Source organism: Gallus gallus, chromosome 8 (genome assembly GCF_016699485.2).
Source record: "Gallus gallus isolate bGalGal1 chromosome 8, bGalGal1.mat.broiler.GRCg7b, whole genome shotgun sequence".
NCBI lineage: Eukaryota > Metazoa > Chordata > Aves > Galliformes > Phasianidae > Gallus > Gallus gallus.
In genome coordinates this window covers 26,929,212-26,948,900 of record NC_052539.1, presented here as the reverse complement: position 1 = coordinate 26,948,900, position 19,689 = coordinate 26,929,212, and the positions used below count along the sequence as shown (strand labels likewise).

General features: G+C 43.4%; 1 protein-coding gene across 50 annotated transcripts in view; it reads right to left on the bottom strand.

The window, feature by feature from the left end:
- Positions 1 to 19,689, bottom strand: part of NFIA (nuclear factor I A) — a 331,976-nt gene that overhangs the window by 20,972 nt on the left and 291,315 nt on the right. For 20 of the 50 annotated variants that reach the window (XM_046944256.1, XM_046944262.1, XM_046944264.1 and 17 more), the window contains 3 exons: positions 17,927 to 18,105; positions 15,237 to 15,402; positions 8,064 to 8,155 (listed from right to left, as the gene is read on the bottom strand). In XM_046944256.1, coding sequence (XP_046800212.1) covers positions 8,064 to 8,155; positions 15,237 to 15,402; positions 17,927 to 18,105 — 437 coding nt within the window. The remainder of the gene's footprint in view (positions 1 to 8,063; positions 8,156 to 15,236; positions 15,403 to 17,926; positions 18,106 to 19,689) is intronic. The other 30 variants (XM_046944257.1, XM_046944270.1, XM_046944263.1 and 27 more) reach the window with 3 other exon arrangements.

Genomic DNA, 19,689 nt, shown 5'->3' with positions numbered 1-19,689 from the left:
GCCACAGCCACTTGCCCACTGACAAACAAATCTGGGAGCCCCCTCCCACATACTGATAGGAACTGTCACTTCTTGTCAGGCTAAATGGCCACTGGGGTCTGGTATTGTGTCTCTGACAGCGGCTGCACTCCTCTTCCGAGGAAGATGCAAGAATCCCTGTAGAGGAGATGGATCAAAACGATTTGGCCAGAGGGGAAGCCTCTTCCTACCCTGTGCAATAAGTGGTAGGCCTTGTAAACCCATGCTAGTGGGGAATATGAGACCGAAAAAATAAAAGACAGTTTCCTGCTGAATGGAAAAAAGAAAACTGTTTTTTTGGCAGAAGTTCTTCAAGAAGGAGAACATAGGCCATTGTTATTAAGAAGACTTTTCAATGAAAATGCAGAAAATCATTGCCTTTTAGAGTAATTGTTTAGCTAAAGAAAGGTTACACAGCTTGTAGAGAATTTAGGAAGAAATTAAATCTCTCCAGCTCATTCATCATATTTCTGCATTTGCCAACTCTTCCCACCAGGCCCACACTTACTTCTTCTCTCTCTTCTCCCCTACTGTGGAACATAAGTAATGGCCATAAAACCCTCAGAAAGGGTGCCTTACACACAGGCTTCCTGTTTATTGTAAGGAGAGGAAAAATGCAGTAAGTTTAATTGCTTAGTTTGGGAAATTTGTCTATGTCCATTGTAAATAATTGCATGTTATATCTATTGGAAATAGGATGCTTAGTGCTAACTTCCAAAAAATAAAAAATAAAAAAAAATCTGAACTGTTCACTGGAGTCTATGAGGAGGAGGGAGAAAAAGCACAGGAAAAAGGATCTCCCCTGCTGAGGAGCAACCCAGGCATTTCTGGACTGATTTGGCTCCAGCCCACTTTGAAGATAAGGCCACATGATGGTGCTGGGAAGTCTTCTATGAACTTTTACCTTTATAGTGCAACATGTGCTTTCTTCTTGAGGCATACTGTTCTCTGCTGCTTTTTAAGAACTGATTTGAGAGTGAAATTTCATACTGCCCCTCGGCACGAAAGCTCAATTAAATGGGCTTTGTGCACTCAGCTGAACAGACAGTGAAGGGAATGGGAGTTGGGGAGTGCCCCTGATTTCTGGTCACCTTTGTATCCCCTCTCTGTGGAGCATACTCTGAACTTCATTAGCAGCTGTGATCAGAGCGACACGATCACATTCGTGCAGCACTGGGGACTGGTGGCTGCCGAGCTATTATGTGAGCAGGGCACATCAAGAGCACCATGACTGCATGTGGGCTCTTTGCTCCCATCATGGTGGAACCATCTCAATTTTAACTCGGGAAAGGGTTCAGCCCACATTTCCTTGACTAATTTCCACAAAAGCAAATTTAATATGGCTAAACACAAAGAAAGGTAGAGTCTGAAATCTTTTGGCCTCCCAGGGTCTGAGACCTGCTCGTTCTTGGCAGAGACTGACACTGCTTTAGCTGTGCACACTCTCTGCAGATCTATGTCACCTTTTTAAAGCCATCTCCAGGCCACCCTCGAGGTCAGGCCTGCACAGCTGCTTGCTGGGTGCAAGATGAAAGGCAGGCCTGACAATCAGCAGCTTGGTGCCAATGGTTGTGCAGCAGGATACTTTTTGCATCGTAACTTTCAGAGGTCAGGGTAGGACTCAAGCCTGTAAGAACCTATCCTTCAATGCCCTTTGGCCTGAGCTCTTAGTGTAAATGAAGTGTTCACACATACAACTTTCTCATATCACACCCTCCAACATTCATTACAATGGCTCTGGCTCTGATCTCCAGTTTGGATCTCTCATTTGATATGTATTTATTTGTAGGAAAGCATCCCCCAGGGCACAGGACCCACGCATGCCTACAGGCAATCCAGAACTCATGGCATGTTGGATACTGGGGCTCTGCTGGGAGCCTCAGAGTAGGGCAGCCCTCACATCCCATTGCCCCTGTAGAGAGCCTACAGACCTCTGCTAGCTTTGCGAGGGCAGAGACTTCAGCAGCTTTCAACTTCAGACTTTCAACTTCAGCAGCTCTGGAAAGAAGCAGTTCCACACAGCAAACGTTTCTGGATTTGTTCCTTTAAATTTCTACTCTTTACGCAGGACAGAAGTTATTCCTACACTCAACTCAATGTTCTGAAGCTGCCACTATGTTTGCTGCTATAGGACAAGGGGTAGTCAGACCCCTGCTTAAAAGTGCTCTGCAGTTTAAGTTTCTTCCAAAGAAAGCCCTGTGTGCTCACCTAGTCAGGTTACCTGATGGAACATGTGGTTCTCAAGGGGCTGAATTGATTAAAACAAGGGTTTTATATTAGTGTTCTTCATCCTCATTCATGCTCAAACACAAGTGGTGCATTCAGCCCTTGGGATAAGTATTCCTGTCTACCAACAGCCACCTGAGCAACAAGTAGCTGGCTTATAAATAGTCCTGATCAGAACCCCCAAAATAAAAGGCCTGATCTTGTTCCTGCTGCCTCTCATGTTCTCTGCACGTCCCCTGCAATGTGCAAACCACACGCACCCCCCAAACACAACCTGCTTGCAGCAGCGAGCTGATGGTCAGCTGTTAGTGCACGGCAGTGAGAGCACAGACTCCTGACCTTGCCCTTCCTGCCTGCGGGCCAGCAGGTGCTACGTGTCTGAGTGAGCAATACCGGGCTGGGGAAATGGGAGACACAGGGGGGTGCGGAGGCAGAAAGGACAGGCAGCTTGTGGTGCTCATTAATAAAGCCCATCAATGTGGGGCTGGCAGCTTGGCATCCTTTTCTGGCAGCGTAAAGGGCAGGGCACCGTGGCAGAGGTTCAGCGAGAAGCAAAAAAGGAAAATCCCCACAAAGCAAGGCACATGTTTCATCTGTCGAAAGGAAAATGTGTGCACTGGTTTCTTTCTTCCATAGGGTGGCAATGGAACCTGGGCACAGAACAGCCGCGTGGTTTCAGCCGCAGGAGCGATCGCTCCGGACGAGCTGCATTAACTCCCCGCTCAAGGTGCTGACTTTGATCTATGGATCCCATACAGCAATTTGGTTTCAGCCCTTCTACCTGCGGGACCACCTCCCGGCCTCCTCCCCCCCCCGCCTTCTGCAGTGAGGGGCATCACCTGAACCGCATTCCTCTGAATTAAGTGTCTGGGCAGCCAGGCTGGCTGTTATCACAGAAGGACCATCTACTCCGGAATTCGCCTCCCTCCCTCCCTCGCCTGACAGAGCTCACATCTGCTAACCTACAGGACACAGCAGAAAGCTCTTTTTTTTCTTTTCCAAGTGTCCTTTGTTTTAAAGTGCTGCCAGTGAAACACTGCAGGTTGCAGTTTGTTTTCTGAAGGGGTTGTGGGGAGGGAGAACAGTCTTTCCCTTGTCTCTGGAAAAGAAAGTAACTGTGCAATTAGAGTTTGATATGCACCTGAGGCATACGGCCTTTTTCTAGAGAAAAATAAAAGCTCAGAAGAAGAAGACCACTATCTAATTCAGGAACACGGAGAGCAGGAGCAGCTCTAGAGGGGTTAGCCATTTCCTATGACTGTCAACACAGTATCCCTTTTGCTGCACTGCAGTGATTTACCCCTAACTTAATACAGGGCATTACCCTTCATAGATGGACTTTGGTACCTTTTTAAGGCAAAAGCATGGCTGTGCTTCTGAGCTTGCTGCTCTTCATATTGGTAGTTTTCCCGAAGAGCTGAGCTTCTTTTTTTTCTCCTTTTATTTCTTATACTTTACCATGGTGCTAAGTTATGGATCTATTAGAAAGGATTAGTTCTGTCCAGAGCATTTCTGTAGTGAGGTGGTTCTGTGCTCCACCACAGGAGCATGAACAGTGTTCAGTGGCTGAGTCGGCTGTAACTTTGGGGTCCTGCAAAAGCAGAACTGGGGAGAACTGCTATTTCTGTTCTTTTAGAAAACTCGTATCCTTTCCTAGAGAAAGGGATAGGAATAAATATTTGCTTTTTGTGTTTAGCCACATATTAGAAGCCAACTGCAATGAATCTGATATAAAGTATGTTTACATTTGAGAGAGGTTTTTCCTGAAACAGTGGATCAGGAGGATATACAGTGCATTTTCTCTCTTAAGCAGAGAAGAAAACCATTCACTTTCTCACAGGTGGTAAAACAGCTGATCCTCTGCTTCAGTGGCTGCAGTGGGAGGTGGCCAGTGCTCTGTGCATCCCCATACCCTCACCCTGTAGGCACGCAGACTCCTGCCAGGTAGGAGTGATAGATGGGGTAGGCAGGTGCTGCTCAGTAGCTGGTGTTAGCATCCCAAGTACAATTTCCAGGAAGATGTTGGGTAAGTAGGTGACAAGCAGGGCACAGCCTAGTAAACAGTGTTTAGAGGAAGTGGAGCTGCAGCACACAGAGTACTTATGATCCCTAAAGGAATTTCATGCTACAGAGTAAAGTGAGGGCATTAGAGATCGACCCGCAGTGCTGAGAGTGGGGAAGGACACCACGAGCTCTGGTCACTGCCAGCTTGGTTCTTCCAGCTGTGCAAGCTCTGAGCACACACCCTGTGTTTCACAAGTACTTTCATCACTAGGCTAGGAAAAAAAAAAATACCAGCAAACCTACTCAGAGCCCTTTATTCTGTTGCTATCGATAGGCCAGTCCCTAATTAATGTGATGGTACTTTCCCATTCCCCTATCACTCTCCTTATTACGAGCCCTTGGCAACATGAGAGGCATATCTATTACTTAGTCATGAGGCACCCAGACCAGCTTGCTTTTGAAACTAAAGACTGTGTACCCCAGGCATACTGTATTTCTGATTTGCATATGGAAAAGGTAGTTAAAAAGCTGATGCCCCCATATTGCTTGCAAGTCAAGTAGCAAAAGTAAATGATTTATCAAGCAAAGGTTACAACACCTGTGCCTTTTTGTCAACAGACACAGAGGATGCCAAGTCAAGTGTTTCTTCTAATAGCGCAAACAGAAATTCAGATTCAAATAACCCCCCAGATAGGACAATTACGTGGGGAGCCACCAAAGTGGCAGAGAGACGGGTGGAGGAAGCAGAGACTGCATCTGCAAAAGCAAACTGATGGAGAAGTGTGTAAGTGGCTGAAGCCAGGCCTGCCCAGCAGCCCTTCTGGGGCTGTTGTGACTGAATCACGACTGACTTAAATCAGTTTCATCCCTGCTCTCTTCTGCATGGAGCTGTAGTCTGGCTACAACCTTTGTTGATACAGGAATACAGCCTTTCTTCGAGTAAAATATTATATAAATTGTAAAACACTCCTTTAAGGGATTATATTTGACGCAATCTGACATAAATTAGAACATGCTGCTAATGGAAATGTCTATTGCTAATTTTTATAATGCCCATTAAGAAAGGCATGTACTGTTTTTGGTTGTTTAAAAACAGCACAGGACAGAATGATCCTTGCTCAAATCCAGCCACAGCGTTGTACATTTGTCTGCGATTTTATTCCAATGTTCTGTGAAAGCCCTTGAATGCCCATGTATGGGAAATGCGACTTCTGCAGAACGGCACTGTCACATCCCTGTGCACAGACACAGTTTTGCAGCACTTTAAGTCAAATAACTGTGATGTATAACCATTGCCTATAGTCGAATGACCCGCCAACGGGAAGAGAAAATCAAAGCAACCGAAACGCTGATCATAATGCTTCCTTCTAACTTGTAGCTGGACTGTAATTTCTCCCCCCCGCAAAAAAAAAAAGAGTTCAGATATGATCTTTGTTGTTACAGGAGTAAAGAGTTGCTTAACCCTTATGTTGAAGCCTGACTTGTAGAAGCTGTGTTTGCTGCTTCCCCTTGTCGAAGGGAGCTGTGTGGCCTGACGGTTAGGGGTCCTCAGGACCCATATTTTAACCCTAGTCTAAGTGTACTATAAAAGCCCTGATGGAAAGCAGCCACCCCAGCTGCTTTTAATAACACAGCCCTATTTGTTTTTATATTTTCATTTTGAAAGTATCCTAAGTGATCCTCCTCATTTATACAATAACGTCCTGCAAAAAGTATTACAAAAGGACGTCTTTGTTTAGAGGAACCCTAGGTAAATCCCCAGTCATCGCAGCCAGTATTTTTACCTCACTCTTCTGATTTAAAATGTGGTCAACTTCAGAGTTGTTTCATGAATAAGTAGTGAGTTTTACTCCCTGATAAATTATATATTTAGTACCAAGTGGGCTGCGGTGGTGCAGCGATGTATAGAAGCACAGAGATGCGGCCGGAGCCGGAGCCTGGGAGTCAGTCTCTTCCCCACTGCAGCATGTTTGACTTTAATTGAAAGACGTGCTCCAGTATTGTTTTTCATATTACAGCACTGTTATTCACTATGCTGCATTATGGAGAGGCAGCTAAAGTAAGGTAGAGCACTTAAAATGATTCAAGTCATAAATAAGGAGGAGAAGAGTTTACAGTCAACAAACTTATCTGGGAAGCCGCTGTTGCAGGATGCAAGGAAGTTTAAAATATTTTTGGAGACTTCATGCTGTTGTGTCCTACTCCACGATCAATTTGCCAACTAGTTGTTTTTCAAGTCCTCTGGAAAAGGTAACGTACCATTCTCCAAAGGGTTTCAAGTTTCCTGAGCTATGAAGGGAAAGACCAAACGCTTAAGGACTTTAGCAGCATACCTCACCATTCCTGCTTCCTGCCTTCAGTGTATTTCTGTGTATTCCAGTTGTTCCCAAGACTGGAGAAATACAATTTAAACGTGAAGGCACACGAAAACTTGTCACGTAAATGAACCGAACAAAGGAAGAGGCCTGAAATCGGGGTGCAGGCTGTGTTTTGTTAATGTGTGAACAAAAATCAGAACCTGATGGGTTAAAGCCCTGCTCTGCACTGCCGGTGTACTTTCTTTGACCCTATTTAATGCAGAGAAGGTTGGAGATCCAATGTAGTTTAACCTGTGCTGTCGACAGAGCTATAAACTAAAGCCCCTAACAAATTGTACACAAAGAACAGATAGCAAGAAAACACATTGTGTTGGCGGGCGTGTGGCTACAGCCCTGCAAACTGAACACCTTGGGTGCTGGGTGCCTTGTGCTTCATCGGGAGCGTAGGTGCTGCCGTCACAACAAGGAGGGCTGCGGGATGTGACAGCCATGAATCTGCACACTGATGAGGCACATGGACAGAGATGACTGGAAACAACTTACAAGAGCTAAAAGTAGTACTCCACAGTTTGCTGGTCACCAAAACCATTACTTTTTAGTTACCGCCGCCGCCTCGACGCAAATATTCCTGATGTTTGCCTTTGGAAGAATTGTAGCACAGTTAAGCAATCACTTCAAGCTACAAACTGCAGTTGTCCTAAAACAGTGCTTCTACTCACTTTTTTATACCTTCTCCCCCATGATAACGTGATATTAAGCATTGCCTTAATTTTTTCAACATCTGGCTCAAATTAGCTGCTAACAAAACTGCCAACAACTATTTTCTTAATCGACCCTGGGAATTTGATACAGCTTGGAAAAAGCACATTTAAACCTTGTCCTTCTCCTAAAGAAACACAAATGTTTACTTGAGCTTCTGATTCGACCGTAGCAGGTCTATGAATTCAGCTAACCCAGCTTTATAGGCCTGCCTCCACCGGACTGTTTTCTCTTTGTGTAAGGAAACAGATGTGCTCGCAATTACAGAACCGCCTGCTTGCTCAAACCCCCATGCAAATGCCCAGCCAGGAATTTGAGGCTATTCTTTCTGAACGTGGAAGTCTTTGGCAAAGGCTCCCATTGGGTTCAGGAGGGGACTGAGGTGCACGGTTACCTGACAGCTCTCTCTCAGCTCCTTTGGAATTGCAATTAAATGCACTGTCTAGGGAACAGCTTGGAGTCAAAGTCTGAAAACTCAGTCCTAGAGGAACAAAATGTGCACTAGCAGCAATATCTTAGAAAGCGAGAGAGATCTTTCCAGTCACAAAAGCAGCGTTATTGCTACATAAGCCCAAAAAAACACAACAGACAAACAAACTGCAAGTGACATTTCACTGTAGTTACTGAGACCATGTGGGTGAAGTGACAGCAGCAATGCAGCTGGCTCCGCGGGGACACGTTAGAGGACACTGAAGAAGAAGAGGGTGCAGGCATACAGAGAAGTCGAAAGCGGCCCACCTGAGTCTGTTGAGGGATATTTACAAAGCTTGGATCCCGTGGTCCAACACTGACGAATCGGTTTGCGGGGGAGGTGCTGGGTGTCGAGTAGGCTGTGAAGGGAAGGGACACATGCGTTGAGGAAGCGGCACTAGATTGCACACGAACAACACCAAAACACACCATCTCAGAGCCACCTAAGCAGATGTTTAACATAGAAATGTACAAACGTTTTAGAGAGCGAGAGTTTGGTTTTAGACACTGGAGAGGCTTGGCCCTAATGATGGGGGTCATGTGTGAGCTGGGCCAGGGCTCCTTGCAGTAACAGGGCAGCGCCGTGGTGCTGGGAGTGGTGCTGCGAGAGCCTGGGGGGGGCGGTCCTGGCATGGCGCATGCATCCCTGCTCTCACTTTGCTACGTGGGGTCTTTCACAGAGGTTGCAAAGCAGTGAATTTACTGAAGTGCTTACTAATTATTTTGTGCTAATCCAGCATTCTCTCTCGACATAAAGTTTTGGTTTCCATACTGCTGTGGTCTGCACTCTCTAAAATGTTCACTTGATGTGTTTGACAAACTAGGAAGATCCTTTCGGTAAAAAATTAATGGGTTGCAGTTTCACTGGGTGGTAAGTGCAATCAGTCTGAAGGCTGAAGCTGCCTTTAAAAACTGGAATGGCTCCCATAAATGTAAAGCTATTAAATGCAATGCAAGCCAAGAACCCAGATTACTTCCAAACTTGAAGTACTTTAATGATTTTGTTGTTGCATTATATTCTCCACTGCAACCGTCCACAATGCCACGTACTTCCAAATTCAAAAGCTTTCAATGCATTTCAGTCTCCCTCTCATTTAAGAATCCCCCATGCAATCTTCTCCTTTGTTCAGTTTTTGCATGTTCAGATCTAAATTGAAATAACCTAAATAGACCCCTTAATACCAACAGCGATTCCATCTATTTTAAATATATTTATGGGAATGCATTCTGCTGAATAAAATCCCCAGACAATCTAACTATCCAATGAAAAGAGAAAAAAAACAATGTCTAAAGGAAAGTTCTGTGCCAAATTCCAGTCAGGCTAAATATAATGTTCAGGCCTCAACATTACAGAAAAATACAGTGAGTTAAGAGTCAGAGGAGACACTGAGCTGTCTGTGCAGACAAAGCCTGTTGCCTTTCTTACGGCAAAATGTTTGGTGAGGACTCATTGAGTTGGAGGAGTCTCTGGTTCAAGGCTGAACCAACCCAACGGTCCACCTCATCCACTGCCCTCTCTTATGGAGATCACAAGCAGATGCACAGGTTCTGATAAGAGCCACATAATTTACTTTCCCAAGTTCTTTACCACCCTCTGATTACTTTCAGTTGAAGGACAGCCCTGTACTCCACTGCCTGCGGGGGATTTCCCACTGGTGAAAGCGCAGGCTACCCACACAAACTCCTGGCATCCCATAAATCCCTTTGGTGAGGGGTTCCCAAGTCTCTAGGAATGCAGAACTCTTCCCTTGGCTCTCTACCTGAATCTCACAAACATTTCCGGATGCCTCCTTATTCTCACAACTCAGTGAGATAGCAGAAGTCACCTGAAGTCACCCAGGAACTGCACAGCTTCATTTCTTACTGATCTGAAGGGAGATAAAGCACTCCTGTCTTCCAGCAATGAATTTTCCCAGTTGTTTCTGGTGAGGGGAGCTTTAATTTCAAAACAGCTAACACTTTACTAACTCTCACAAAAATCATGCAAGGACCACCTTTCCCACTCATAGATTTAAAGGAATTTTTAAGCGCACTAATTCATTTTTCCACAATGATTTTACAAGTTGCATTGTTTTGGAGTATCAACAGCTACACTGGTTGTTATTCCTGTCTGCAAATCAATGAAGAAGTGAACCGAGTCCATTTGGTGAGTTGTTCTCCTTGCCTTTTTGCAGTGTTAATTTGCTTAATAATTCAAAGAAGCCAGAAGTCTGAAAGGATTCATCCCTGTTGCTGGTGCCACATATAAAGATTTTTATATATGCACTGTCTTATTTTCTTAATTTAAGTACCGAGCCCTGTGTCATGCAAGAACAAAAATTCCTTTCACAGTGGGGAAATCAACAAAAAGCTCAGAAATCAACCATTTGCTGTTTGGTTCTTCTGGGCTACTTTCAGGGAAGCAAAATGAATGGAGAGGCCATTCAATCCCTTGGAGCAGGTAAGTCCCACTCAGAAGGGATGGAACTCAAGACCTTGTTTAGAGCTCCCTGTTGGCAGATGCTTATGCCAACCATGATACTTGGTAGAAAATCAAAGGGAAACCATCAGAACAATGTCTTCTGGGTGCAAACAGATTCCAAAGCATTTAAATAAAAAGTCCCATCAAACCTTTCTGGGTGAATTACTTGGTACACCTTTCTTCCATAATGCTTCAAACTATGTTCAACTTTTTGAAAATACTCAGATGTCAGTGTGGTATTTCCTTAAGGCACCTAACTGCAGTGCTAGAGCCAAGAAGCAGAGCACTGACACTATGGGGAACACACATGCAGAGCAGGCTTTGTGCTGGGCTCTCCCAAGCTGCTGGACCCACTTCACTGCAAAAAGGTCCTGAGATGCTGGAGGATTAAACTGGCCATTTTGGCTCAGAATGTTACGTTGACAAGGAGTGATTATTAGCAGTGACTCCTGTTAAAGCACAGGAAGCTGGTCAGAAAAGGAAGCAGTACCGAGTATTGCTTCTACAGTCTTCTTGCCATTTCTTAGAGATCTGGTGTATATACCCTTGTTTGACATGGAGGTAGGATTCCTGAAAGTCCTGCTACTTCTGATCTCAGTATTCTGTCCTAAGATTAAGGGGAAAACAACTCACAATGGTTTATGCTTGGTTAGGTTGTTTTGTGGTATGCATAGATACCCTAGCCCTGTCGTGGGATCTTCGCACTCCTTTTTACAAAAGGGAAATGCCACAGCAGGGAAAGGAACAGAAGCCAGGTCTCTGAGGCAGATCTCCTGATCTTTATCAGCTTTGCTCTATGGGAATTGCACAAACCTGGGTGGTTTACACTAGCCCACAGGTAGCCCGCTGGGCTTGAGCAGGAACATCTTCCTGCCCAGCCTAGTCTTCCCGCTACTGGAATTCACTAAAGGTTGTTTGCAACATCATAGCCCAGAGCCAAGGAAATGAATGTGATGCCACAAATTTGCTATGATGCTTCACTTCAGGAACAAGCAAAACAGGAGCTGGCAGGGAAAGAACATTTGCTCACACAGACAGCTTTGATATTTAGCCAAAATGGCAAGAAATTGTATGAAAGACAAGACAAACAAACAGTTTTGGGAATGTCATGTATTTTGAAATTGTCGGCAGTAGCTGAATGTTAATTCAAAATATACTTTCCTGAAATCATTTCTATGAAGTATAGAAGCGTTTTGTTTATCAATTCTGGATTGAAAAGAAAAACTTTTGGTTGATAATCTGGATGAGCAATAATCTAATGAATCACTATGTCTGTCTATCACAGACCAAGTCAACAGGTGCGTGTGCTCGATAGGAAAAGCTGTACTCTTTGCAGAGGACTGGGAGCCACTCTAGCAGTTGTGGAGTTGTAGTGAGAGAATTAACTGGAGGAACATGATGCTATACAGCAATTCCTACCACAATGCACTGTGCAGCTGAGTATCTTAGAGGGAACTGCACATTCTAACAAATTAAATGATACAGTCATCACCCTCTTTTTTATGGATGGAGAAAGGAGCAAACAGAAAGCTGAAATGGCTTGCCCAGGGGGTGCTCAGTCAATGCACAGCAGAGAAGGGGAGAGAAATCCAATCTGATTATGAATCCAGTACTATAGCCACGAGATCATTCTTCTCATCCTGACACAAATGCTGTTTAACAAGAAAACCCCTTTGTGCTAAGGGACATTATCTGATAACAATCTTGCCCAACAAGGGAAAATAGCAAAGTTTTTCCGCATGCAGAATTGTGAACCTCAGAAAATGACATTTAGTTAAAAAAATGCTCTTAGCAATGACGGTGTACAGAATGGCAATATCTTAAGACTCCAAATGGGAATGAGGGCCGCAGATTCTAACGCACAGATTCAGTTATGATAGCAATAGAGTCCAACTGGCATGTAGTAAGGTGGTGTTTTCTTTGGGCAATGAGATATCAAGCCCAGAAAATTGTCTGGTTTTAGAAAATATTGTTTTGTGTTTGTTATGGGATACCAACAGAAGATCAGATGTGAAATAAGATTGTAATTTTGGGGCTGTGTCTGATACTGAGGATATGTTCTATTGGGACAGCTTTTTATGGAGGACAAATGATTCCTCCCAAAACCTCATGAAACCCATCTCTGTTGTGTCATCTCACTGAGGAAAATGCTGGCTTTCCAAAGGGATACAATGCGCAGCTGAAGTGCTCAACTCCCAGATCATGCCTGGCCACCCAGTAGTGGTAAATCCCCGGTGTGCATCTCCAGGGGCTCTTCCTTCCTCGGACAGTGCTAATGTTCGTGCTTTGGTTAATGTCACAGCTGGAGAGTTTCACTATTGCTCTGAGAATCATTAACCACCTTGTTGTGATTTTTAGCTCTCATTCCCAGGAGGCCATGTTGTATTGAACAGCTGCTCCTGGCTCCTGCACCCCTCAGGAGGGCCATATTCCAATTTTTGGTAGGGCCATAACTGTATTTTGTTTCTGCAGAGGGTTTTTTTTTTTTGCTAGACCAAAAAAGGGAAGGAGAATGGAGCAAATGCCAACCCTTTTCACTCCATTTCCTTGGGTGGTGGTGGCGGGGGCGGGGGGGAGGCTTCATTCTCTTCCACACAGCTAAGGAGAGAGTCTGGCCAAAATCTAACATCACTCCTCTCTTTGTTGCATAAGTGACTTTCCAATATCCTAGAGCTCTGCAGGGCAGTCAGCCATAACCCAGCGACACTGCCGAACTGGTGCACTCGAGCAGCCCGTCACCATGGAAAACACCTTTTTGTGCAGCTTTTATGAAACTCTGGTGAATCTGCACTTGCTGTTTGTAGGCTAATATTTAGTTAAGAAAAAATAAACACCAGCATAAATGGAGGGTTGGTACTGATTGACACGCTGAATGATGTCCAGTGGGCCCTTACTGAAAGGCTAGGCACTTTGCATTGTCCTTCTCTTTATGTAGCCAGCCACTTCCACTGGCTTTAGTATGTATGCAATGTTTTTTTTTTTTTCTTAAAAAGCATTTCCTACAGTCTACTTTTCTGTCAAACTTGTTCCTAAATTAAATTATATGTTTCTTTACAAGTCAATTCACTATTATCCAAAACCCTTGTTTCTTACCAGAAGGAAGATGCATGCCTGACTATGTACAGACCTATATGTTTAGATATCAGCGTAGCTAATTAACAAACAGTAATTATTTTCCTAATCCTTTGTTTAAATACCATTAACTAGCTGCTCTTGAGAAAACCTCCATTCCCAATTAACGTGGCAGCTGTCTGCTGAACACTGAGCCACAGTGACCAGCCTGAGCCGACACCAATGGCGGTGTTCTGCTAACTTCAGTGGACCAGTGCCAATTTTTATGCCAGCTGAGAATCAGGCCAACACGCCTTTAGCTTGTTTACATGATCACAGTATCACAAAAAAATCGGTATTAAGATTAGTGCTGAAATGATGTTGGGATTTTTTTTTTCTTTTAGACACCACATACTGCCAGTAAACTGAGTCACAACTGTGATGACAAATATACATTGACCTACTTTCATTTTTCCCAGTTCTGAAGACCAGGAGATAGTAGGCATTGCTGACTCTATTAAGTGATAACATGACTAAACATTAACCTTTTAGATTCTGCTGTTGTATCTTAGTGATAGGCCTTAAAAGATGGTATCTCCCGTCAGAAAGCATCAAAACTTCCTGATAGCGCAAGTGTTAAGTGTTGGTCTAAGGTCAGAAAGAGAAGCGGAGGGGAGGGAATGAATCAACTGCTTGTTTCAACGAAAATTTGCTGATCAGTTCTAGAAGTCCTGATTCTATAAGATCACATTCACAATCTTACCAGACTATCTCATACTAAAACCCATTTGATTTTCTGAGCAAGCTGGAGCATCTTGCATAGTTTGCGGTTGTGTACTTTTGCAGAGCAGAAGGCAGTGCAAAGCTCTAAGAACAACTGGGTTTATAAAACGCCCCACGGAACCTGAGAAAATCTGAACAGTATATAAAGGTTTAAAAGTTTCAGCTTCACAAGTTCTGAATAGCAAATCCCTTTTTTTTTGCATCAAGCAGTGGTTGCATATAGCATTTAAATAATAAGCCTGAAAAGCACACAAAGGGATTTGCTCTTTCGATTAGATTGATTTTTGTTTGTGGATGTTATTTGGACACCCTTCACTGTGGAACAAGTCCCCTACAGTTGCCATTAAAGCACTGAAAGCTTTCCTTTTGTTTTTAAATGTCAGTTTGAGCATAGCTTCATTAAATCATTTCACAATTAACTCCCTGCACATCCAGACTTTTTAAAAACATCAAACCCAGCTGAATTGCATTTGTTTCCCAGCAGAGTGAGTCCAAAGTGGTATCCCCAAGTGTGTATCCAGGAATTTGTATATTTGACTTGTGGCTACACAAAATACATATGGGAGCCGTGTGGGTGGTGGAGAGAGGATGAAAGCTTTCTCCCTGGGCCTAAGAAATACCATAGCTTGCCCAAAACACAGGGCTCGGGAACCATGTCGTACAGGAAAGACGCCTGGGTTAGTCTAAGAAGACTTATTCCCAAAAGAGCTATAAATGAACAGAACTCGAAAGAGTTGTTAGTTTAGCAAGTGTGTGTAAGCACTAATGCTTTCTGTGAGGCTGTCTGATTTCTGTGTAGTATCTAAACTCTAAGGTCTGTCTTGAGATACCAAATTGCCTCCTCAAATCTTTAAGGATGCCAAAGGTCCCAGCTCCGCGACCTAACTTAGCTACAGGCTTTGATTTCTCTTTCAGGTAGTTATGTGAAATGCCAACAAAATCAGAGACAAAACCGTAACCTTCAGCTACCTCTCTTCTCACTGATATAAAACAAGCTAAGAATTTGGTCACTCATACAGAGAGCAGAGAGCTCTCCTACGTCCTCCGAGCTAGTCCAGTCCTCATCTCTGACCAGGAGATAGAGGACGACGGCAGCACGCTGTGCGCTGCTGTCAGCCCTTGCTTCCCGCTGCGTCTATACTTACTTGGAGAAGTGGGAGAGGTGGCCCCTCCTTCTGTTGATGTAGTTGGAGGTTTTGTGTCTGGCACTGGCAGAGGCACAGGCCTAGCCATTGGTGGCGGAGGTGGTGGTGGCAACATTGGGGTAGGAAGGAATGGATTGTGCACCTTGCCTTGGCTGCTACCATTGGGCTGCCGAAAAACAAGCAAACAGACAGAAATTATACTAAAAACCAGCTATTTGGAACCTCCAGTAATAACAGTCCAGTTTCAAACTATGTGCACTATATTTACAAATACTTTGGAAAAGAGGTGGCAAAGAGTGCTGTTTCTAAATCTCCACTGATTTCAAGGAACGCTGTTTCAAGCCCTGTGAACACTGTGAAACTAAGGAAATTCCCACTTTTAAACATGTGTCTTACTAGCAACGGGTCTGAATTGCTCTGGATTAAATTCTGGCACTCTTTACCTCTCCTGCAGCCCCTTACCCATGCTCAGCAAGCATTTCGGCAGTATTTTCAACTCCTTGCCTGTCCCATATCTGTGCCTCTGCTATACCCTTAGGATATCAGTGCCTAGGACTCGAGTGTAAATTTCTTAAAGATACTGCTCATTAAAAGGAAAAATAAGCATTTCTGGTGGTCTTAAAAGTCATGCTGATATCTTATTACAGGAAAAATGAATGAGTGTATATTAGAGCAACTGCGCTCCCACATCCCTTTTGAGTTAGCAGTGGTGCAGCTCGCAGGTTAGTAGCCATTATGATTCTGGGAAGAAACAGCTGAACTTAGAACTGCTTCATTCTGCACATTAGGAAAAATTCCTCCGTGTATTTAGTCTGGGATGTGGTCAGTCCCAGGCGGAATGGGCCTAGCCGCGTGAGTGCTGGCTTTCAATTAATCATCTGAAAAACCTGTCTGTATGTGAAAGCATTTTCAAGCATCACAAAACCAAGAAGCGTCCTTGGAAAAACAATGCCACCCTTCCCCCTTCCAAGTTGTGGCATTTACATTTTAATACAGCCTGGACACTTGAAAACCATACGCAGAGAGATGCCAAATGCCGTCATAAAGAGAAAGTAGGACAGCCCGTGAATCAGGTGTTCCATTTTAGTGACAAAAATGAGATCACTTTCGACGGCACTCTGCAAATTGATCTCAGTGCAGTTCTTCTGGCACTGAGCATTTGCTTTTCCGTCGATGATAAAAGCTCGGCTTTAAACAGAGATCCATATTCTAAGTACTGCTAAATAAAATAATATTTTAATTCCTGTTAAGGTTTCCATTAGCCTGAATTACTGGGGACAGAACACTCATCCTGGCAAACACTTGGGACCTCATTTTCATTTCACCTGCTTTGGCACTGACAAAAAGCCTTAAAGTCGTGTAGGTGCAAATCACACCCGTGCTAGAGCAAAAATGGTTTAGGGCATAAATAAAACTCCAATTCATCCGCATTTTACTTAGCAGCACTCCTACTGACTTCAAAGACTGCAGTGTTTGCAGTGAGAAGCAATCCTTCAGGGATATTTATTTTTCCAACATCCAGTGCCATTAATAAACTAATATATTAGTGACATCTCTCAAACACTATCTTGTCTCACAATTAGGTCCCTTTTTTTTGCCAAGAAGACCCCTGCTGTATGTTCATCGTGAGTGTGCTAACAGTTCATAATGCTGAATGGTTTGGGATAAATTAAGCAAATGAATACTCAAGGAAAAAGAAAAGCACTATATTGATTTGTTGTCTAGACATAAATGTATCTGCTAACATATTGCAGACATTATTCAAAGCCAGTCCTGGCTGGAATAAGTAGAGTTGGTTTTTCTGCTAGGGAAAGGAAAGCACCGAGGACAATATAGCTTATTAAATAAGTGTAATAAATTAAATGCTAATAATTAAACTAATTCTCATTAACACTTTCAATCCTATGTATGTAACAGTCATTTTGCCAGTTATTACTTCATTGGCTGGAAAAAGTTACAGGCATTACACTTCATGAAATATTCAGAGCATCATTTTAGGTATGATTTACATAAAATTTATAAATTCTGTATTTGACCGGAATGCTATTTCAATAACAGAGAGATGATTCACTTTATTTGATTAAAAAAATGAAAATGGTTACTTGAAGCTTTGGAACTCTGCTTAATTTTTCATAGAGATAAGGAGAAAAGATAACTGCTCACAGAAATAACAAACCATAATAAACTGTACTTTTAACATCTTGAGTTCAAGTACTGGTCAACTTGATCTAAAGTGCTATAAGGCAGTATATTTTTTTTTTTTAATGAACTTAGCTGATCTGAAACATCTGTTTCTCACCCTCCCTTTTCCTGCTTCTTCCCCCCCGCCCCGCTCTCCCCTGAACTTCAGAAATAATTAATAAAAATTATTCTGCCTTCATATTTTGTTAACCCTCATTCCACTGGGGTTACAGTGCATACAGCATAGCCATTTATGGGGGGACCAGAAGGTCACTGTGTCACTGCCTCCTCCGACACTTTAAGTTGAATTCACCACAATGTGGTCGAGAGGGTTTTGTTACTGTTTTTTTTTGAGCAATATTTTTTGCCATGGCAGCATTTATTTCTCCTTCCAACGATAACTCAAGGTGTGCTCCTGTGAGCAACATGCTGTTAAAATAATCCCGTTAGCCCACGGTTAATTTTACATAGGACAAACACTTCTGAAGAAATAAAAACGGCTTCCTTACATTTAGGAACCCCACCTGTCCAGCCTGCTGACCAGCGTCGGGGCAGACAAGTTGGACAAACTCTTTCAGAGTCTCCTGAGGATGATAGCGGATTGCTGGGTGTGAGAAGTATGGCCCAGGCTGTTGGATAATGGGTGATGTTGGAAAATGAAGAGTCGATGGTGTTGCATGTGGACTTGCTAAAGGAAAGAAAACAAAGAAGTTATAGAGAGTTTTGCCTTTGGAAAAGAAAACAATTCAAATCTACTGTCGTTTTTTTCAGCCTTTTTAAAAACGGTACCATATTGCTTACACATCTGATCTTCACAATTAATATATCAGACCACATTGTGTCCTATGCTCACTCCATCTAGACCCTGGGAGCAAACACAGCCAAACGTTTTAAAGGGTTTGCTGGGTTTTTAGTGGACACGGAGAAAGAAATCAGCAGCCCTTTGTGAACGTGAAAACTGTTCATCACTTTAAGAGCAGCTCCAATCAATCAGGCAATAAAAAATGTATTTGGGAAATTAGGGTTGATTTAATTGGCATTTCATGTAACTTGGATTTGCACATAGGAATCCATTTGGTATTGTACTGTAAATGGCTGGTAATTTAAAGATGCACTAACACTTCTTGTTGCTTTTTTTTTTCCATCTCAGTTTAGGAACATTTATTTTAAGTAATCTGTTTTCATCTAATGAACATGCACAAAGTGGCAAGATCATTTTGAAAATTACATTTACATTACTCCTGAATAATGTTAGGCTCATATCTTCCACAAGCCTCCAGCCTGCACTCACGGATGAGGTTTAATTTGGTGAATTTATAGGCCAACGAGCTGGCTGTGAAAAAGAGAGCTGGAAAATGTGCCGGAGTGAAGGTACAGAGTGTAATGCACGCGAGCCCATTGGCAATGACAAATTTTACCTCGGCTGATTCCTGCAGAGCTACATGCGCAGCTGAAGGCAGACTTATGCTCTCCTACTTCATGCGACACCCTCGTCCTTTGAGACAGATTGGGCCGGACCCTCGTTAGTCAACAGTGCTTGCCACTACTTGCTGTCACCAAGCGGCAGCAACACTGCTGTTTACAGCACTGTGACTTCTCCCTTTCCCCTCTAAAATGGGAATTTGCTCTCTCTTTACAATGGCCAGATGATGTGGCTGAACACAAGCTCCTCGGTGAATCACAGTTTAATTCTCACCCTGCAGTGATCACTGTATCCCTGTGCTCCCTTGTGTGCTGTCCTGGTAGTCCTTCAGGGCTGTCCACGTGCAGTTACTGCACTTGCTCACCGCACGTACCCGGTTAGATAAAGGCTGAGCAAGGCAAGCAATGTCCTACAGAAACTTGTGTGTTGGCTTTCTACTAAGTTAAATACACAAGGGGAGAACAAAAGCCTTTGGCACTTTTGGAACAATTGCAGAGATGCAGGAAAGTGAACCAATCAAATACAGACAAGCAAACACCCGTTGCATGACAAATGTCATGAAAAAGCCTCAGATGAATAAAAACTGAAATCTGCTTCTTAGTCCTGATCATCACCAGTTTAATAACATGACACTACTATAATTTTGTTCTTAGCTTACTAAACCATTAGCAAAATCAGAGCCTGAAGATGTGTATAAAACACATCCTCAGAGACAGCAGCAAGGAATCCTACTGCATTACCCTATGAGCGTTTATTAACGGTTTGCTGGGCAGCACTACTATGCCCACCTTTCTACCCAATGAGAATGGTTGCCTTGACACCCATGAAAAAGGGCTGCACTCATGCCTG